The sequence below is a fragment of the Marmota flaviventris genome, chromosome 4, assembly GCF_047511675.1.
Source record: "Marmota flaviventris isolate mMarFla1 chromosome 4, mMarFla1.hap1, whole genome shotgun sequence".
NCBI lineage: Eukaryota > Metazoa > Chordata > Mammalia > Rodentia > Sciuridae > Marmota > Marmota flaviventris.
In genome coordinates, this window is record NC_092501.1 from 85,091,045 (window position 1) to 85,114,340 (window position 23,296).

The following is a 23,296-nucleotide window of genomic DNA, read 5'->3' on the forward strand; positions in this document are numbered from 1 at the left end:
TTGTTAACACTGAGAATGTTTAATTTAGGGGAATATTGCTGTTCCCCAACCTTTTTTTCTATTAAGCAGGGCTGGGGTTGTAGCTCAGTAGTAGAGGGCTTGCCTAGCATGGGTGAAGCCCTAGCTTCGATCTTCAGTACCACATAAAATCAAATAAATAAAATAAAGTTTAAATTTAAAAAAAAACTTTTAAAAAGTTATCTTTAATGAGCAAATATTTCTTTAGAAAGTTCATTTAAAAGTTCACTTTGAAATTACTTGTATTTGTTATATAAGAAGACACTTTAAATTTCCTTTGGAAAATAATCATCTTTTAATAACGTGATTTATTACCTAATGGTACAAGGAACTGTTTTCTGTGTACCGAGCCACGTAAAATTCCTAAACAGTTACAGGTCAACATAGCTCCTGCTTTTTTTTTTCTCCCATGCAGTGATTTATCTGATCTCTATCTCTTTGGAATCACGTGGCTTGTTTTACAAAGCCCTTGAGAACAAAGCAAACATCTAGGTTAAATACACTTAAATAAAGTCGTCCTCTGGTGAAAACCACTTTGAATTTTTTTCAAAACCATTTGTTCCAACCACAGTATTTGCTCCAAATTAAGTAAACATTGCTCAAAGAAATCGAACAAAATCTGCATTTCTTCCTTATCAGACCCAAGGCAGGATATAGTTCTAAAATTTCACATGTGTTTTTCTCTATTTCTCCTGAATGTTCCAAATGGGTGCACATTGTTAGGATCAGAAGATTCAGTAAGAGCAAAGCCTGCAGTTGTTATTTCTATACACAGTGTGCCTTTTATTTATCTCCAAGTTACATTAATGCCACACTGATCACCCCTGTGCTCCCTGCCCACAGTCATCATCACTAACTGATGCTATCAGTGACCTGATGAAGGAGTTATGGGTGGACTGACTGATTACCATCACTAATCCATCATTATTTCAGGAGCAGGGGCTTCGTGCTCATCCGTGAGTAGTGGGGCTTGGAGCCTCAGGAACGGACTACAAAGGAAATGAACTAGCTGAAGGTAGGTGTCCTCAGCCAGTCTAGCCATGAGAGCTTTCTAAATGCCAAACTCCGTGGTGGCCCCTTTAAGTATCATTCCCTGGTTACCCACCAGCAGAGATGAAGCACCAGCAAGGCAGACATCTAAGTCTATGCATCATGGGTTCCTCGCAGGAGGGGACACCAACAAGGCACCCTCCAAACAGCACACCTGGTGGGGCAGGCCCAGGGGAGGGAGGGCAGGTGAGTTCACTGTGGAACAAGGCAGGCCAGCATGTAGACAGGCCCAGCTGCTCTTCTGGCTGGTATTATGTTACTGGATACTAGTTCACCTAGTTCTATCTCAAATTTATAGACATGGCATTATCATCTCCATTTTCTAGGGAGCAAACAGAAATTCCAAGAAGGGAGAGGGTCTGCCTGAGCTTATGCTACAGTACAATACAGAGCCAAGATGTGAATCTGAACCCTTGGCCTCAGCCTCCAGAGCAGCTGGGACTCCAGAAACCTGCCATTGGCCCTGATTTTAGATATTGTCGATTGCACATTTAAGCTGTAGAGAACATATTTATGATCTGACGGCTGAATTCTCCTCAACTTCCCATCATACCATTTCCTGTTGAGTGGGGTTGGAGCCAGGCAATGCCAGTCTCGCTGCTTTTCTTTGAACCACATCTCCTGGACAGTCCTGGGCTTCTTCATCAAGATAGCAGCTTCTCCAAACACCAAGAGAGAAAAGCTAAGCAATCATTAAGAGCCCAAAGGAGTAAGCCAGGAAGTCAACCCTGCCAGAGCCAGACACTGTTCAAGGCAGTCACATGATCTCACTTAGCACTTACCTTAACAGGTATCACTCCATTTAATAGGGGAAGAAATCTACCCCTAGGGGAATTTTATCACTTCCCAAAATTATACCAGCCATCAACAGGTATGGAATCAGGGTGGCCCTTGGACAGGTGACAGAAACTTGGGAAGTTTTCAGCCTTGCATTTTCTATTATTGCTTAGTTCGTCTCAGATATTGCATAAATATAAGAAAATGTACTTGCATTCATTTAAAGTTATATTCATGCTATTAGATGGCCATCCTCTTTAAAGAGGCTTGGATGTCTTGGGGCAAATTCAGACAACCTCATAGCAGAAGCCCCTAGAAATGTCTTAGGAGAAGCAAACTAATGCCACACTTTGACCACAGTCTTCAGTGGGACTTTTGACACTCTATTTTACTGATCCAACAGCTCCTCCCCACTCTGTGCTGAGAACCTCTAACATCTGTGCTCTTCCAGCTTCGGAGTTCCTTGGCTCCTGCCTTACTCCTGTCTGTCTCTGTGAGGCAGAACCCTCCACACTCCTGCCATGGAATGAAGAAGCCCATCATGGTGGGTTGGCCAACCCACCTCCTGTGCTTGGATCCTCCTCCATCCACCTGGTCACACTCTAATTGTCTCATACGAAATCCTCAATTTCAAAAGAAAGAAAGAAAGAAATCCTCAATCGTCAAATAGAACCGTCCCTCCAATCTTCAAACATGCAGATGTATCTCTTACCTAAAAACTGAGACAGTCGTGCACAACATAACAACGTTTTGGTCAATGACATAATGTGATGGCAGTGATCTCACAAGATGATATCATCTACTGACAACACAGGGTCTGAGTTCATGTAAGCATACCCTATGATATCCACACAGCAATGGAATTGCCTAATGATTCGTTTCTCAGAACAAGTCCCATTGTTAAATGACATAAAACTGCGAAATTAAAAAGCCCGGCATCACCCACACAGCTCTTTCACCCATCACCCTGTTTGCTTCTTCACAGGCAAACATCTGGAATGGGTGGTCTACAGTGGCCATCTCCATTCCATTCCTGATGTTAGCTTCTAATTTCATCATGATCTTGCTCTGTTTCCACTACTCACTGCAGGGCTCTTATTGATGACATCAAAGACCTCAGGGCTTCCAAGTCCAGAGGACATTTCTAGTGTTCACTGACTTCTCTATCCAAAGTGTCAGGGCATGCTTCACTCTTCCTTTTGGTCCTTCTGTTTAGTCTCCTATTGTGCTTCCTCTCCTCAGGATGATCCTTTCAATCATGACTCAAAAGCTACTGTTCAGGAAAGCCATGCCTACCCCACCACACCATTGCTCATTACACAGACATTCTTAGAGCACTGTGCACGGTGCCAGGAAGGGGACCCATCATTGTCAAGTTTTGCATTTGCATGTGGGGTTTGGGTATACTGTTTAATTCAGAGTCAGTATTTATTTGACTACTCCCCCACTAGACTGTAAGCTCCGCAAAGAGGAAGGGCTCCGCTTGTTCCCCACGTGTGGCTGGCAGTCAGCAGCCATTCAAGTGCAGTCAGCTATTGCTTAATGACAGGGATATGTTCTAAGAATGCTTTATTAGGGGCCAGGTTTGGTGGCACTGTAATCCCATCAGCTCAGGAGGCTGAGGCAGGAGGATTGTGAGTTCAAAGCCAGCCTCAGCAACATATTGAGGTCCTAAGCAACTCAGTGAGACCTTGTCTCTAAATCAAATATAAAAAGGGCTGGTGGATGTGGCTCAGTGGTTAAGCGCCCGGGATCAATCCCAAGTACCAAAAAACAAACAAACAAACAAAAAAACTTTATTAGGCAATTGTGTCACTGTGTGTGTGAAAAACATAGAGTAAATTATTTACTTACACAAACCTAGAGTTACAGCCTTCTACACACCAGGGCTATATGGTATAACATATTGCTTCTTGCCTACAACTGTACAGTGTGCTACTGTACTAAATACTGTAGGTGACTGTAACACATGGTATTCGTGTATCTAAACATAGAAAATGTACAGCAAAAATATGAGGCAACAGAAATTTTTCAGCTCTGCTATAATCCTCTGGGACCACTGCAGGGTCCTTCACAGAGTCACAGGGTCCATTACTGAGTCCATCACTGAGTGTAACATTAGGTGGTGCATGACTATTTCTACAGGTCACCAAGAAAGGTCCTGCCTCACAAGATGATGAAACATGAACAGGCAAGTACAGAGCAAAGTGGGCTGTTAGAAGCATGAAAAAGAACTAGAGGACATAAGTGGTTGTGCTGACGACAGGGCCCCACACAGCGTGCAGAACCTCCAATTGTAGGGAAGCTATGACCCTCAGGGCCACCTAGGACTGACTCCTGGGTTCCAGGAAGGCCCAGCTTCTTCATTACCCCGTGCATCCCTGAAAAAAATCCCCATTCCTTGGGAAAGCATGGGAGTCATCCCTTTCCTACAGCCATGAGTCTCAACGATACAGGAACTCCTCAGGGGAAATCACCAAGAAGCAGCCTTTGTGGATGAGTTGAAAAGCCCAAAGTAGAAGAAATGAAAACATAAGGCGCCTTGCACAATTTCCTCCAAAGACTTCAAGATGTCCTTTGAGGAGATTATTTGCATTCTGGAATCATTCCCAAGAACAGAGCCAAAGGCAGCAAGCTTTCTTTTCCAGAGATAAGAATTACTATACTAAAGAGGACCAGACTGTCTTACTTTGTGGTTTGAAAGGTCCTTCACTGTGCACACTGTATTTTTTACTTTGACAAATGATTTATTTTTCTTTGCTTTCTAAAGAATTTCACACATGGAGAATATCTATCTGTCTATCTATCTATCTATCTATCTATCTATCTATCTATCTATGTTAGACTAATTTTCTTTTCAAAATTACACCTTTTAAGGGCTTCATAAGACATGAAAAGATGCATGTGGCCCATGTTCAAAGGCTAATTTGTGACATCTAAGCTTAGCCAAAGCCTCAAAGGCAAAATGTTCCAAAGTTTCAAACTTTTTACTAGATTATATTACATTTAAACCAAATACCATAAAGGGGGGGGGGGACCTTTAATACTAATTAACTCTAAGCTGGGCAATATTGATTACTTCTCTGAGTGTCTGCATGATGGTTTGGGTTGAACTTGCTTCTTAACTTAAATCACAGATGATTGAGCCCTGGGCATGCCCAGCTTGCTGAGTTGTAACTGGCAAAAGGACATGTCCTTTATGGGCTGTGCAACTGCATAAAGAACACCTCTCAGAATCCCTATATAATGGATTTCTAGAGTTTTTGTTAACTGGCAAACATTAAAGCAAACAACATAAGAAAAGTCAACATGCAGGACAGGTCATATAGTTTGATGTTTTTTGTAGGGAGACACAGAGCCTGGTAGAAAGAGCCCAATATTTGGTGTTAAGCATAGTTGGGTTGGAATACTGTCTCTGCCATGTACCAGCCAACATGGAAAACTATTAACATCTCTGGATCCATATTCTCACTGGCAAATTGGGGCTGATGATAGAATTTATTGAGAAGAGTAAGTCAAACAAATAAGCAAAGCACCTGTACTGTGACTGACAACTAACAGGCATTCAGTACTGCATTTGTTCACTGCAGTGAACTGGTGGATGTTTACATATTATCAAAATGATGGTCAATACAGATTTTCTATAAAAATTAGAGTGTTCCACTCCCCCCACCTCGTTCCCACTTTCTATCACTTCAAGTGAGGAATGGAGAGTAATGCATTCTGGTTCATAATTCACATGATAATATGAACTGCAAAATTCCATGGCATTCTTGGAAAGAGAAATAACACTAATGCCCTTATCCAATGATGCAATAACTTTCAACTCTTTTGGAGGGAACTTTCTTTGTAGAAAGAAGGAAAAGGACTGGCTCCATGTATTAGGCATTGTGTCACAACAGTGCTCCCTAGAAAGGCTTGTGCCACCTATGCTCCTGCATCCTCTTGCCTGGACTTAGCTGATTCTGGGTTACGTGAATAACAGCACTTCAAAAGCCCTGCTCTGACACAGAGGAGCATCCCCTGGACCCTCAGGGGAGCCCACTTGCTGCCTTCTCCCCTTTGCCAGCATCGTTAGGTTTTCACTGGCCGGGTTTAGAATTAAGAGGAGTGACCTGTTACTCTTCTTCCTATTCCAAATCAATATGGTTGATAACTTGTAACAAATGCCTTTTATAGCTAAGGAAATATAGGGTCAAAAAGATTAACTCATGTTAATATGAAGAGGAAAACGTACCATTGTCTCATTAATGGTTATATCCTTGGCATACAGTAAGACCTCTCTTCTCATTCATTTGTTAAGTTAGGGAATAAACCAAGTGAACTAGGAGTCCACCTAATGATACGCTAATGAGAGCAGGGGATTCACAGACAGGACTGTCTTTGGAAAGGCAGACACCACCACATGATCATGTCTGGGGACTAAGAAAGGAAAACCCAGGAATGCATGGGGCCACAGCACAAAGACATTTAGCATTAGGGTCTGGACCACCTAGTTAATTGGAGTTGCCTGCATTATGTATCTAAATGAAAGATAAGAATTGAATGGAGCACAGCAGCAGCAAAATGTCTGCATTTCACTTTGAGATTCAAATCAATGGCAGTTTAAAGACTGAGACACACAACAAAGACGCTTTATGTCCTGCTAGGAGTGGGATAAAAGAATCCTATGAGCCCCATGGTAGAGATAGATTTGGCTCCTTTTGCCAATTGAAGAAAGGTTTAAGAAATAAAAACTTTGTAAAAGGCCCACTGCCCCTGCCTTGGCTTGACTTGACCGTGTTCACTCACAGTGTGGTTCGTAGGGAGGAGGGGGATCTCCACAAGGCACGCACTCCATGTCTTGAAAGCCAACAAGTTTAGTCTTCCTATAAAATCTGGAAGAGAAAGGAAAATAATCCTTGTTAGCACTGTCATCTATGCCCACATTTGCAGCCAACAAAATTTACATCACACCTGTGCTGCAGTCTCCATTACCAGTTCTGTGGTTAAAAAAAAAAAAAAAAGTATGCAAAGCCTTCCTTACAACAGTGTCTTAGAGAAGGACATCTAGAGCCTTCCTGGGCAGGCAGCTGACACTTAATAATTACCTACTCCATTATATCATAGATTCGTCTCAGTCCATTCCTTTCCTATATTGGAGGTTAGAGTACTAGTGAGGGAATATGAAGCCAGTGCTCTTTGGCATTTCTATTGTAAATTGAACTAGAAAACTTTATAAATAAAGTGCTGGTTTTTAACATTTGATATGCAAGGACCAAAATGCCACACAAACCCTAAAAACAATGGAAAAATGTAGAGAGATACTTATACATCCTGACGTGGGATTTTCTAGGCACGATAAGAAATCAAAGTGGAAGAGATTGACAGCTTTGAATAAAAGATAAACAAATGAAATAAAGTAAAATAAAATCAAACAAAAACTTTTTTTCTAAATTTTTATTTTATTTATTTATTTATTTTAAACTGGGAATTGAACTCAGGGGCACTTTACCACGGAGCTACATCCCCTCAATAAAAACTTGAAACTGGGTAGGTATAGTGGCACATGCTTATAATCCCAGTGGCTTTAGGCTGAGGCAGGAGGATCACGAGTTCAACGCTAGCCTTAGCAAAGGCAAGATGCTAGGCAACTCAGCGAGACTCTGTCTCTAAATAAAATTCAAAACAGGACTGGGGATGTGGCTCAATGTTTGAGTGCCCCTGAGTTCAATCCCTGGTACCCAACCCCCTGCAAAAAAAACAAAAAACAAAAAACAAAAAACCCCCAAACTTGAAGACATCTGAAGGGCGAAAATAAAGCATCATCAACATAGATACCAGGTAACAAAGTTGAAAATTATCCTAATTATAGTATTATCTGTAACTTAAGTCTGTAAGGGAAAACTTAATCATTAGAGTAAAAGTGACACTACAATTGAAAAACAGGCAAAGAACATTCATCCCAAAAGATCATAAACTTAACAAGGTTAAGATTTTGTAAATAAAATAATTCCAGCAATTTAAGTAGCTGAGACAGAAGGAAGACAATTCCAAGGCCAGGCTCAGCAACTTAGTGAGACCATGTCTCAAAATAAAAAATAAAAAAGGACTGGGGATGTAGCTTGGCAGTAAAGCACCCCTGGGTTCAGTCCGCAGTAATAACGACAATGACAAAAACCCTAAAAAGCTCTATGCAATTAAAAATTTTTTAAATCCAATATTTAAATGCTTAAATTCATTATTAATCAAGTAAATGTGAGTTGAAGGGAAAATATAACATTTTTACTTAAAAACTGGTGCAGTGTTGGTATAATCAAAGGCAAATAGGTACACTTCAAGGGGCAATGTAAATTGTGACTTTTAAGAGGGAAATTTAGAAATATATCATCAAACTCAATAAAAGAGTTTACCTAGTATTCTCGTTCTTAGAAATATATTCTAAAAAGATAATCAACTGGGCAAAGGTGTATGTGCACCAATAGAATCACAAAAGCATTGTTTATGGGGGTGGGAGTGAACTAAGTACAATTCCAATGCCTACCAGTGCAAATAACCCACCAAGGTAGATCCAAGGCAATGGAGTAGAAAGTTGCTTTTAGAAATGATAGTGTGGATTTTTTTTTTTAATTCACAAAGTATGATTAAGTAAAAAAGAAGAGAAGTGCACATAATTTTATTTTGTACAAATATGAACTTTCAGTAAATCCATTGAGATTATTAACCAACACATGTGAAAATAAAAAATTTGTGTACACATTTGCGTTTTAAAAATGTTTAAAAGAGTGTAATACACTAAACAGTAATAGTAGTTATTTCTAGATGGTAGAAATTCATGTGACTTTTCTTTTTTCTAGACATATAACTTCCAACTTTTCTATGGACAAAAATAGTGATATAAATCAAGTCTAAAAAGAACAGGTCAGATGCAATTATTTTGTGAAATTTTATAATGTACTAATACATCTGTATAATTTAAGGTTGAAGCAAAATTTGTCCTTGAAACTAGGTAAATCATTTCAAATTTTCAGATAACACTCAATAATTGCTCAACCTTCCATTTTCATTTGACTATGAAAATCTGTCTAAATGATATTATAATATAGTGACTTCCCATCTGATTTTAATGAAATTATTCATTTTGGAATTTATCAAGTAAAAATAAAAAGGAACAAAGTCGGAGGACTCACATTTCCTGCTCTTGAAACACATCACAAAGATAAAATAGTCAAAACAGTGTGGTGCTGACATAAAGACAGATTAACAGACCCATGGAATAAAAAGGAAAGCCCAGAAATAAACCCTTGCATATGGTCAATGGATCTAGACGAGGATGCTGAGACTGCTCAGGGAGGAGAGGAGAGTCCCTGCAAGAAATGGTGCTGGGAAAGTGGACAAAAGAGTGAACCTGAACTCTCATCTTACATCACATAAAGAATTAACTCAAAATGGGCTAAAAGACCCAAAAGTAAGACTTAAAACTATAAAACTCTGAATATCCTCTACTGTCATGTACAGCCAAAAAGAATAAATAAAAAAATCTTAAAAACCTACAAAACTCGGAGAAGAAAACAGGGGCAGCTTCATGCCATTTGATTAGGCAATACTTGTTTTGCATGACCCCAAAAGCACAGGGAGCAAAAACTGACAAAACCACATCAAACTTAAGACCTCTGCACACCAAAGGACCTGCCAACGGGGTGAAGACGACCTGTGGAATGGGAGGAAATATTTGCAGATCCTGTATCTGTTAAGAGGTTGATATCCAAAACAGATAGAGACTACAACTTTATGGCAACCAAAATCAAATAACCTGATTTAAAAAGTGGGCTAAGGACTTTCTGCAAAGATGATATACGCCTGATCAACAAGCCCAGGAAAAGATGCTCACGTCACTAGTCATCCGGGAACTGCGAATCAAAACCACACTGAGTTATCACTTCACATTCATTAGGATGGCTGCTGTCAAAAACAAAACAAAACAAAACAACAATAAGAAAATAACAAGTATTGGAGAGGGTGGAGAAACTGGAAGTCTCTGTACTGTTGGTAGGACTGTAAAATGATGTAGCCACTGTGAAAAACACTATGGCAGTTCCTCAAAATATTAAAAATAGAACTACCATATAACCCAGTAGGCTGATATCAGGGAATAAACCCCAAAGAATTCAAAGCCAAGTCTTAAATATTTGCACATGTGTTCATCGGACCATTATTCTCAATAGCCAAGCGGTGGAAGAAATTCGAACATCCACTGACAAAGAAGTAGGTAAACAAAACATGCTGTATGCTACAAAGGAATATTATTAACCTGTAAAAAGGAAGTGGATCCTATCACATGCTGTAAGAGGGATGAAACTTGAAGACATTATGCTAAGTGAAACAGGCCACAGTCTCTCGCATGCTAAGCTCATGCAAGCTCTACGCCTGAGCTACACTACCCTGGTCCCTTACTTTCTCTTTATTTTGTGGAGAGTGCCATGGTTTGGGAACAGAGAAACATTTGCAACTTCATTTTCTGGCCAAGGGACACAGGTCACAATTTTCAAAAATGAAATGAAATGAAAGGAAACAGAGATATTATACAAGACGTCTGGTTAAACAGGTTTCTAAAGCTCAACGTTAACTCTTACTCTTGGCTTTCAGGGTGATAATGCCAAAAGGCAAAAGAAAACCACGTTGGATTTTACCTAATCACTGTTTGATGAAAAGTGGTATATAAATGTATTTGTAAGCTGACAGTGAATGCGAAGAGAAATTTTAATTGATCTGAATCCAAATAATACTGGTTAACCTAGTGAATACTGAGTTTGAAAACTGTTATTTTAAGAAAACCTATTGTAGACCATTAATTCTTCAATCAATAAACAGATTTCTGCATGGAGATGATGTAATTCCCAGCTCTGGTTTTATTTTTTATTTATTTATTTTTTCATTAATTTTTTATTTATATATGACAGTGGAATGCATTATAATTCTTATTACACATATAGAGCACAATTTTTCATATCTCTGGTTGTACACAAAGTATATTCATATCAATTTGTGTCTTCATACATGTACTTTGGATAATAATGTCCATCACATTCCACCACCATCTCTAACCCCATGCCCCCTCTCTTCCCCTTCCACCCCTCTGCCATATCTAGAGTTCCTCTATTCCTATAATGGCCTTTCTTAACTCCAGGTCAAATGCAGTTACTGTCCTATAAATTATAATCAAGTCAGAGTGGAATTTTCTTTAGTACATAAGTCAGATGCTGAAGAAGACTGTTCTCTCCTACAGTCTTGGCTTCATACTGTGGCTAAATGACAATACAAATTGTTCGGATAGGAGTCCAGACCTCACACAGTGTCATGGTCCCTGGAGACCCACCTGGTAACAGCAGTGGGATCTGGGCAAGAGGATGCAAAATGGCCCAAGGGGATTCCACAGCTTTCAGGGCAGATGGGGTGGGGCGGGTAGGTGAGGGTTCCAGGGCAGAGTGGATGCAGGGCACGGAATGAACAGAGACAGTAATTGTGATGAACCATACTCCTTGTAAGACCTCCCAGTGAAATTGGACTTGGGCTTAATTAAACATGGGGCTCAGTAGTGCAGGTGAACCCCAGTCCCTCCAGTGACACGCTGTGTGACTTTGGGCAAGTCATTTGTCCACTCTCAGCATCAGTTTCCTCCCTTTTAAAGAGGGGATGTTATTAACTCCTACTTTACAGAGTGGTTTTGGTGATTAAATAAACTGCTTAGCACAAAGTAAGTGCTCAATAAATGTTTGCTGCCATGTTACTGGAAGAAGGGAAGAGCTGGCAGGAGGCAGGTATTACTTCAGAACTGAGTTCCAGTTTCCCTCATAAGGGGTATGGGGTCATGAGAGGCCCCTTGGCTACACTCCAAAAAAAAAAAACAACTTCACAATGCCTTTGTTGGCCCCCAAGTCACGACTGGGCCATCATGTCCAGTATTTATTTAGTGCTTACTAAGACCAGGAGCTGTGTTAGGCACTTTACATGCATTATCTTTTAATCCTCCCACCAATGCATCGGGTTGTTCTGAATATCAGGTGACAATTTTACAGGGGAGAAGAAGGGATGTTGGAGAAGTTAAGTAGCTAGCTGGTCTGAAACTATTGAACAGTCTAGGAACAAGAGGACTGGCTTTCTCTTAACACTCCAAGGGCATTGAGGAGAGACAATTTTCATAACAGCAGGTGTCCCGCAGGGCTTGAGCCTCTGGGCAGCAGCAGTTCTTTATTACAGTGAGGCTGAGGCTGCAGAGGGCAAATGGCACTAGAAATAACAATGCCCCTTATGTGTAACCTTGACATCACTTTTCTGGAAGCAATAGGCATTTTACTTGTTTTCTATTTGCCTAAGTTTTCCTTTTGGAAAAAACGGGTTTCAACTATTTGCCTTCTTCACATAAATATAGTCAACTAGAAGAGTACTTTAAAAATGATCTAAAAATAGCTGGGTGTGCTGGTGCCCAGCAAGTCAGGAGATGGAGGAAGGAGGTTTACAAGTTCAAGGCTAGGTGGGGCAATGTGGTGAGACCCTGTCTCAAAACAAAATAAATAAATAAATAAGGCTGAAGCTAGAGCTCAGGGGTAGAACAACCCTCAGTTCCACACCCAGTACCACAGATAACAATAACTAAATAGATAAATAAATAAAATGTTCTGAAAAGACCAGGTACAAGTTGCTATATAATTATCACCTACTTCACACATTAATGCTGGCTTAGAAAGGATGTAATTTTAAACTAATCATATAAACAAACTGAAACATCATTCAAGCATTTATTCATTTATAACTTTCCTTCATTTAAGTATTTACTTAAGAATGAGCCAACACTGTAAAAACTAAAGCCATGGGCTCAGATGACAATGAAGGGGGAGAAGCATGAGGAGCCATGTTTGGAGGGAGGTCCTGCGAGGGAGACCTGCTCTCACGCTGCGTAGCGCATACACTCTGGTTCTCTGTGTATAGACTGAGGAGCTGGCTTTTATGAATCAAGTCCTTGGGTCCTGCCTTTTTAGCCACTGTCTCTGAGCACTGCCTATAGCAGCCCATATATCCCCTGGGGACGTCCTCTTCTCCCCATCCCCTGGATAAAGAGCATAGACATGCGCAGACATACTTTCATCAGAAAACTGTAGGAGATGGACAACAGATAGGTCAGATGTTAAGTCATGTTCCTCGACTAGGTTTGTACAAAATCAAAATCCCAGGTAATGATATCCACAGACATCATTATAGATCTCAGATTAAACGGTTACTTCCTTTTAAATGACAGATTTATTGAGATATAATTCACATACAATATGACTCACACCTTTGAAAGTGCACCCTCAGTGGTTTTCAGTACACTCACAGAGGTGTGTAACCACCACCACGACCAATTCTAGAACATTTTCATCACCTCAAAATGCAAGCTTTTAACCTATAACATTCACCCCCATTTTCCCCAACCCACCCCCTCCCAAGTCCCCAGCAATCCTAATTGACTTTCCATCTCTACAGATTCGCCTATCCTGGACATTTCATTCAAATGGACTCACGTAATATGTGGTCTTTTGTGACTAGCTTCTTTCATTTAGCATAATGTTTTCCAGGTTCATCTGTCACAATGTGTCAGAATTTCCTTTCCCCTTATTGCTGAATAGTGTTCCATTGTTCACACACACCCATGTTGTTTATCCATTCATCTGTTGATGGATTCATAGCTCACAGCTCTGGAGGCTGGGAAGGCCAAAGCCAAGGAGCAGCATCTGGTGTTTGATGGAGGCCTTCTCGCTGCACCTTCTCAAGGGGAGCCACATGGTGGCCTCACATGGCAGAAGGCAGAGGGCAGAAAAGGAATGTGCTCTGTCAATGCCCTCCATAATATAAGGACACTTACTTCTGCTCTTGAGGGCAGGTGTCCCCATAACCTAATTGCCTTCTAAAGGCCTCACCTTTAACTGTTACGTTTGTAGCACCTGATTTTGGGAGGAGACACATTCCAAACACAGCAGGGTTGATTCAGATTTTTGGCTGTTATATATCATGCCACTATGAACATCAGTATATAAGTTCTTGTGTGGATGTAGGTTTTCAACAGAAGTGCTGGGTCTCATGGTAACTGTATGTTTAACATTTTCAAGAAATATCAAACTGTTTTCCAAGGTGGCCATACGACTTTATAGTTGCACCAAGAGTTCAAGAGACTCAAACAGGTATCTACATCCTGGCCAACAAATGTTATTGTCCATTTTTTTTTTTTTTGGTGAGAGCCATTTTAGTGGATGTAAAATAATACCTGTTGTGGTATTGATTTGTATTTCCCTGATGGCTACTGATGTTGGGTATCTTTTTGTGTGCCTATTAGCCATTTGTTTCATATTTTATTTTGAAGAATGTCTATTCAGACCTCGTGTCTTTATTTTAATTAGATTATTTGTCTTTCTTAAAAATTACTGAGTTGTGCTGGACATGGTGGCACACTCCTGTAATCCCAGAGACTTAAAAGAATTGCATGTCCAAGGTCAGCCTCAGCAACTTAGGGAGACCCTGTCTCAAAAAATAAAAAAATAAAAAGGGCTGGGGATGTTGCTCAGTAGTAAACACCTCTAGGTTCAATCACCAATGCCAAAAAGAAAAAAAGAAAGAAAGAAAGAAAAAATTACTGAGTTGTAAGAGATCTTCATATATTCTAAACAGACAGTCCCTTGTGAGACATGATTTACAAATATTTTCTCCCTTTCTGTGGGCTGTCTTTTTGCTTTCCTGATGGTGTCCTTTATAGCACAAAGTTTTTAATTTTGATGAAGTCCAGCACAGCTATTGTTTTGTCTTGTTGCATGTGTTTTTGGTGTCAGATCCCTTCTTTTTGTAACTCATTAGGGGTTGGGTCCCTGCATAAGGTCATTCTTGACTCACAAAGCCATTTCCTACCCATTTTCCACTCTCCAAGACCAAAGTTTTATCTCTCCCTTGACCTCAACAGAAGAGCACTCAAGACATCTGGTAAGAAGCATCCTGAGCTGTGGAGTCCAGCCAGTCCTTTGACTATTGTGGACATGACTTCAAACTTCACAATAAACAAGCAAAGAAATCTTGCCTGAATCACCTTAAACCCTGAAGAAGACTTGGTTTCTTCATTTTGAAACATTATGAAAACTACAGAAAATAATTCATGTAAAGTCACATTATAAGAAGAAATGTGTTATGGTTTGGATATGTGGTAGCCTCTAAAACTCCTGTGTTCATGTATGAGTGTTCAGAGGTGAGATTTTTGGACTGTGAGTGCTGTAACCTAAGCAGTCCATCCCAGTTTGAATGGACTGAGAGGTAACTAGGGGCAGATGGGGTATGGCTGGAGGAGGTGGGTCACTGGAGTGTGCCCTGGGAGGGTTCATCTTCCCTGTGGCCCCTTTCTACTTTGCTCTTTCTCTCCTTCTCTGTTTCCTGGCCACCTTGAGCTGAACAGTATTCTTGGCCATGCCCTCTCCCTCACCTTGGGCCAAGAGCCATGGAGTCTGACCATGGACTGAACCTCTGAAACCACAAGTCCCCCCAAATATTTCCTCCTTTAGGTTGGTCTCGTCTGGTATTTTGGTCACAGCAATGAAAAGCTAACAGAAAATGTTTGCTACTCCTATAACATTGCTGTTTCTGGTTCTTTCTTTCTTTTCTTTTTCTTTTTTGCAATAAACCCGGTTTCTGCAGCTCCAGTTTTGGTTGCTGCCTCTTCTGTCTTTGCTCAGGAACCCTGGCTCCACTCAATGTGCCTTGAGTTATTGTGATATCCTGTTTTGCGTCTTTCCCTTCTCACCTAGTAGAGCAATTCTCCCACTCCTTTACGTATTGACACCCTCACCTCTGAGTCTAGCCCTTCATTCAGATTCTACCCTCCAAATGTGTTTTATCTGGCCTGTCTGGTCCCATGGGCACTAGGAAGCATTCTCCTCCTTAGCTTTGCACTCCTTCTGCCCCAGGTACAGTCCCCATCCCTGCCACAGTTCCTTCCGAATGGGGTAGAAAATAGCCGAATGGGTTAAGTATAATCTTCTGCAGAGACCCAATACCTAAGGACCTTCAAAATGCAGGCATATAACACCAAAACATACCCAACAAAAGAAAAAACAGCTATTTTGGATTTTATCAAAATTAAAAACTTGGTTTCAGTCCCCAGTATCACCCCCCAACACACACCCACCCCCCCCAACACACACACACAAAGAAAATTAAAAACTTTTGTGCTATAAAGGACACCATCAAGACATTAAAAATCAACCTACAGATTGGGAGGAAATGTCAACAAATAATCTCTCTTATAAAAAACTATCTTTTCTAGAATACACAAAGAACTCATATATCAGTTTTCAGCGTGCCTATTTAAGGCTTTCACCACTTATACCTGCTTCTCTCTCCTTCTTGTCTATCTTCCCTTCTCCTGCCACTCTCTTGGACTTTCTGCAGTTTCTTAAATATACCAGATGCTCACATTGGGGCCCCTCGTTGATGTTCCCTCTTTCTGTACTCTTCTTCCCCAACATACCTTCTTGGCTAATTGCCTCAACTACTTCAAGTCTCTGCTTAGACCTCCCTTTGCAATCAAGCTACCCTCATTCCCCAATTGAAAACTGTAACTTGCTGTAACCTATCCCCCTAATTGCCTTTATCTGCTTCAAATTCTTTTTTTCCATAGCAATTATCATCTACTATCTCTCTGCACACTTTTCTTCTTTATTTTTAAATATTTTTAAAAACCCTACCTATTAGGATACAAGCTCCATATGGGCGGGGATCTTTGCCATGTTATCTGCTAGTATATACCAAGGACCTAGAGCCACGCCTCTGAGCTGCTTGGCTAACATCTACTGAAACAGTGGTGGGTGATTTGCATCTCTGTGATTGCTAAGGAGGATGAACGTTTTCAAGTGATTACTAGCTATATGTTTCCTCTTTTGTGTTCCCTGCTCACTCCTTTGTCCATTTGTCCAAATTTTCTTTGTGATTCGTTTGTAGGAATTCCAGAGAATTTCATGCCACTGCTGCTTTGTCAGTATGCCTCTTCATTTGATTTGTAAGCAATCCATGCACAGCATGTGGTAGGCACTGAGAATCCAGTGGTGAATGTTGAGACCAGGAGTCACATGCACTCTGCAAATGTCTGTGGGCCAGTGTCAGTGTGCATTCACATTTAGAAGGAAACAAGAGAAATGTCTTTGAAAACAGGATTTAATTAAATAATTATGAGAATAAGAAATTGCCAGACTCACCCTGGCAAGCAGTCCCCGCAGATGGCATCGCTGGTGACTGAACAATTGGCCTTCTGAAAGCGGTTCACCAGTGCACAGTCCAGACAAGGCTTGCATTTCTGGAAGCCCCAGTCTTCCTTGAACCTGTGCGGCCGGCATGTCACACACTGTGCATCCTCCCCATAGCCGAAGCCACATTCCTGCAGGGATTAACAGGCAATAGAAAGCTATTCAGACTTTGCAAGCGTGAAAAAGCAAAGACCGCTGGGATAAAATGAAGACCTGGTCTAATAATTACCAAGTGTCGCCCTTCCTCTATACAAAAGCAGCCCTTTCAGCAAGTTCAAATGTGTCTTCCACTGCTAATAATCTCTCTTACTGCGGTAAGTATACTTAGTCATCCACTTTATTCAAGAAGCCATGAGCAAGTGAATAAGAAAAGGTCTCCCAGACTCCTACTGTGGCATTATTGTTAGCTTATGGCAGAATTATGGCACTTTCTTCTTTTCTAATTAAACCAGTCATGTGAATGTCCAAAGCTGAAACCAGTGAAATGTTCAGACACTTACTCACTTATCAAGGCAGAAAGTAAGTACATCAAAATCAAGGGTGATAGTTTAGAAAATGAAGACAACTGCCTGAAAGATTTCAAAAGCTTAGGAGCCTAGAAAGCTATCCAGCAGAAACCTCTTTGAAATGCTTAGCAGCTTAAGATTTTCTGAAAGTTGAAAGATTTTTACACATTTGTTAAAACAACATGAAATTTCTGTTCAGACAAAACTCTGTGGGACTAAAGGTCTCAAGCTTCTCCAGATGTGGACATCAGAACACAGAGCTGTTTCCCAAGGATAGCAAAACAAATGTCTCTTTGACCCACAGATGATCATTTCCACAGGTTCAAGAGTGAAATAAATTATAGTAGGGCATAAAACATGATTACACAGCAGTCATAAAAACAATGCAGATGTGTTTAAAAAATGTTATAACATGGAATTAGAAGTATGATCCCATTGACTACAAACACAATAACCCTACTCCCATGTTTCTTTTGTAGAATTGTTTCCTAAAGAAAACCACTCCTTGACTGTTGCCCTGTCAGGTTTGTGGGCACTCTGTAACCTCTGGGGTCATGGCAATCCAATATTCCTAACAATTATGCTAATGTGCTATGAAAGGTGGAAAATTTGAGGATGCAGTGTAGATGATATTAAATTGGGAATTGGTTGGACTCATGTCTCAGTTTATTAACTATTCAAAGATACTGGTCCTTGATCATCTCCTAAGGAAAATTCACCACCAAATTTCAACCTGGAAAGTCACTGGAACTGTTGAAAAAGGAATCGTATTTCATAGCTTTCTAGATTTTTAGTAGTCACATTAAGAATTGCATGCAAATTAAAATATCTGTTTATTGATTCTCAATCCAACTCATAAAATCTCAATTATGAGAAGAAAAACAACTCCTGGCATTTAATCAGTGTTCACTCCAGGCCAAGAACTTTATACATGCTATCTCAATAAGCAGCCATGACGACAGCCATGAGGGACACTGTCATTATGCCCATTGCACTGAGAGAGAGATGCAGCTTTGCAGAAGTGACATACCTTAAGTAAGGTATCAGGACCAGGATTGGAACCTACACAATTCAATGCTAGTCAGGCTTCATAACTGCTGCACTCTGGGGCCTGCTGGGTACTTTATGTATAGGCATTACATATACATAGGAAGATGTCTGAAAGGTGACATTCTTGTACTTTGTGATGTGCATTAAATGAAAATAGGCATCAGCTTGACAGCTGCATGAAGAATGCCTTTGCAGAGAGGGGCTGGGTCAGGCCATGAATGTTAGCTACATGAAACAGAGGGAGCAGGGCTCAGATGAAATCTCTAAGAGACTCAGTTTCCTCATTCGTAAACCCTGGATGCTCAAATGTAAGTTCCAACTAGTTCAAAATACCTATTCTTCTATAGAATTTATATATTTTTAATTTCTCCATTCATTTGTGTTTGTATGCAAAACCAATTAAGCAATACTAGCTGATCAAAAATTAAAATCAAAATCAACTAAGAGGATAGTACTCCTTGTAATCAGTAAACCACTCAGTAAAGGAACCTGAGTATTCACTTCAGTCTAGGGTTTTTCACTACTTAACTCATTCACATTTTGGAAGAGCGATATCTTTTCTCCTCCTCTCAGTTACTCTGCCTGTCTTTCAAAGAAATACACATCTCGACCATGTACCACAAAGAGTCAGGGAGGAAAACAAGTGAAGGGTCTCTTAATCCTGAGTGCTCCAGCTACACAAAGTTTTAAAGCAAAGGCACAGACAGGAGAGAGAGAAAAAGCAACATGATTTGAAGAACTAACCCACAAATTAGAATTTCTTTAAAATTGTTAAGAGATTATTGCTGTTGGCCATAGGTGGAATTATAATTTTTCATCATTCTGTAATAATTCATTGTTTGCAAAAACATCCATCATTCTTAAAATGAAGAAAATGATAGAGGTATTTATTCAAAAAGAATTTCTTTGGACCTATGCTAGGCCTTAGCGGGGAGGTCATTGTGAACGGCTTTGGTGCTTTGTACTGGGCATTGTGGCTCTGTGCTGGGACAGATGTGTGTTTTTGCTGAGCACTTTTGTTGCTGAGAGAGCTGTGAGCATGCGAAGGCTTTCTGTAAGTATAGAAGACAGCCTCCCACACACAGTCTCTGGGATCAAAGCACAGTGCACGTGACATGTGGGGGGGCGCGCATTGTTCACATGCTAGGCATCCCCATGGCAGAGGCTCTGGCAAGAGCAGAGGGTTTCAAAATCATGCTTTGATCCTGGCAGCCTGGATGGCAAGATACTCATGTACAGGTTACAGCACAACAAAGAAGGAAACGCAAAAAGGAAGGGAAGTAGAAGAAGAGGAAATAAAGAGAAAGAGAAATGAGATCTCAGAAAAAGAGATACATTCACAAAGTATGAATTTTTTTTTTAAGTCAGGTTGATATAAGAGAAAAAACTATGTTTCCTACATTAGATCCAAAGATTTGTGAGTTTGCATGCAACTGCCACTGCTGGCTAAGTTACTCTGAGAACTCTCTGATCCTCAGGTTCTTCATGGAACCTGTGAGATGGAGATAATACCTGCCCTGTGGGGTTGTTTTGAAAAATGAACGTGAAAACATATAAACTCTACATCAAGCACAGAGTGGGTATCATTAAATAAATTATACCTATGGCTATTATTATTTTGGATTTTCTACAAACCAATAAAGCAACTTTACTGATTCAAGTATAATAAAGCTTCATTAGGGAACCCGGGGAACTTCTGACCTCATTTTTTTTTTTTTTTTTTTTTTTTTTTGGTGGGGGTACTTGAAACATACCACTTTCCATCTAAAATACTTTAATTGAATAAAAATAATTTTAAAATGAGTTGCAATTTCCTTTTGTTTCTCTCTCTTTCCCTCCCTCCCTCCCTCCCTCCATTCCTCCCTCCCTCCCTCCCTCCCTCCCTCCCTCCCTCCCTTCCTCCCTTCCTTCCTCCCAGTACTGCATATGGAACCCAGGGTCTTACTCAATAGAAAAGTGGTCAACCACTGAGCTACATCCCCAGCCTTTTATTTTTTATTTTGAGACAGGATCTCACTAAGTTGCCCAGGCTGGCCTTGAATTTGCAATCCTCCTGCCTCAACAAATCCAAAATTTTTAATTAAAACAATATGAATGGTACACAAAATATAGCTGCACTTGATCTCACTGTGTCACCTGCTGTACTGTGCTGTCACACAAAAGACATGGCACCCTACACAGACACTTCTGCCGGCTTAATCCCTGCCAGGCAGGGCACTTTCACTCTTGGCTCCTACTGAGTGACCATCTCCAACAATGCACTTTTTCGCTTCATGAGGAACTAGAGAAGTGATCCAACTAGACACGAATTGAAAACAAATATCAATAGGAGTTTTGATGGTCTCATTTTTTATGGAACAAAAATGAAAAACAACAAAAGTTTTATTGTAGGGAAAGCCTTTGTGTTTATTTTTGGATCCCTGAATATATCCTAGAATTTTATTGTATATAAGGAACGCTTGCACCCATGTGTTTTTGTTATACAATGTTCTGTGTCAATCACATGTCATTATATTTGGTAGAATGAACATCTCGTGAAATTTTTTTCGCCCATTCTACACTGGACTAAATCATATATAGAAATCAAAGTCAGGCTCCACACATTTCATATTTTTGCTTTCATTATCTGGATATCAACTTACTATGTCTACTTAGAGTTTATGTGTTTTTCTGTCAACAGTAGTAAATTTCACTAGGGTGGGTTTAGATAAGGAGTTGAGATAAAGCTGGCATCCAGTACTAGATGCAAAATACAAACATTGATTGAGCATAAATCATATACTTTCCTGAATGCTGGTATAGAGATGGCTTATTTGAGAGAATTTTATTTAAAATATTTTTCTCTGAAGTATTTGCCATTTTCAAAAAGATAATATTAGAAAATCAGAATCTTCTTATTTTTAAACTTATAGAACTAGCTTACAGTTAGTTCCTGATAGTCTAAGAAATACATGAAGAGACCATGCTACTGGAAAGCTTGAATCAAGAAATTCAGAGAAGTTTTGTTTCCAAGGAATTAAAGTATAGTACAGTGTCCATAGCAGCAATCACTTTTTGAGTTGACTGTCATAATTCTAAAGCACCATAAACAGAGACTCTGTAATTATTTGTAATCCAGGCTATAAAGTAAACAGCATATAAATATTAAATTACCCTCAATATAAACGTCTGCTTTGATGTTTTTATTTCAGCCAGTAAAACCAGGTGGTTAAAATGCCTTGAAATCTTCCACAGTAAGTCTAATAAATAACCAAGGGAAAAAGAAGTACAGCAGCTGAAAGGGAAACTCAGAAGCTTCCAATCCACCACAATCGCGGCTGGCACAGACTGACTGTGCCTTTGCAAACTTGAGTTGTCTCCCTGGCTAGAGATCATTCCTTTTCCTTTTTATTACTTTGTATATTAAAAAGTACCACATGTACTGAGATTTTAAAAAAATCAAACAGTCACCCCTCTTCCCATCCCTAGTTCCTAACTTCCTACCCACTCCACACAGGCAAACACTGGCACCAGTTTGGGGGTAGCCTGCAGAAATATCCTATGTGTGCACACACGTGCACATCTACCACACTGTTTTGCAGCTCATTTGTTTTTCCCACTCAAGGCATCTTGGAGAGATTTCCCTCTCAGCAAATGGAGAGAGTATTCCAGTATATGAATGTAGCTGAATTTATTTGCCTAGAACGGAGCTGGGACAGAGGAATCCATGTTTGACCAATTGTGTTGGCATTGATTAGGGGACCTAATTGTGCATCTAATGAAAACAATTACATTTTTTTTTGTCTTTCCCCCATAACTTACATATAGACAGTGATAATTTCTATAAATATATTACTCAATGCAGCAGGCAAATAAGTCAGTCAGTAAGTAAATAAGTACGGGAATGAGCTAGGTTTGGGTTCACCCTTTTAACAAAGATTCTCCTTGATCAAACTCCAGCCAAGCTCCTCTGAGCTAGTTTTTCATGAGACCTTGTCCTCAAGAGCCCAGTTACCCAAGAATCCTGTCAAGTCAGTTTAGCCAGAACTCCTCCTCCTCCATATCTGGTCAGGTCCCTTATCCTCCACCATCCCCCAGGTGATGTCTGTTCTGGTCACCCAGGCCTGTCTTAGTAAGAATCCTGTTCGGTCAGTTTTGCCAAAATCCCTGCTGACCCCTGATGCTTTCTCAGTAATTTTCCATCCGCTGAGCCCTAACCTGTTCCTTGGCTACAGATCCCCAGTTGCCCATGCTGTATTCAGAGTTGAGCCCAGTCCTATACTGTAGTCTTTCTCCATATGGCAATAGTCCTGAGTCAAATCTATTTTGCCACGTTATTTCCTATCTCTGGGTTTTTTTGGACTTCTCCAGGTTGCACTGGAGTTCTTTCCTCTTCATTTCATAAGAAGAGATGGGAGGGGGCAGGTGAGGGAATGGAAGAGAAAAGAAGGTAGAGGAAAGATAAGTCCATCACTGGTCTAGGCTTTAGAATTAGATATATCGTTTCATTTTTATGGAGCATGGTTTACCGTTAAAATCAATGGTAGAAATACATCTTAGCTTTAAAATATCATCGTCTTTATTTTTGAGATTATGACATGGTATCTAAAGAGCTTGAAGGAAATA

The 23,296-nt window shown here is 40.1% G+C and overlaps 1 protein-coding gene across 1 annotated transcript in view; it reads right to left on the bottom strand.

Moving 5' to 3' along the window:
- Positions 1-23,296, bottom strand: part of Tnfrsf19 (TNF receptor superfamily member 19) — an 82,237-nt gene that overhangs the window by 38,626 nt on the left and 20,315 nt on the right. Inside the window, exons 4-5 of the mRNA XM_071610767.1 lie at positions 17,088-17,266; positions 6,637-6,722 (exon numbers count right to left, since the gene is read on the bottom strand). Of these exons, the coding sequence (XP_071466868.1) occupies positions 6,637-6,722; positions 17,088-17,266 (265 nt within the window). The remainder of the gene's footprint in view (positions 1-6,636; positions 6,723-17,087; positions 17,267-23,296) is intronic.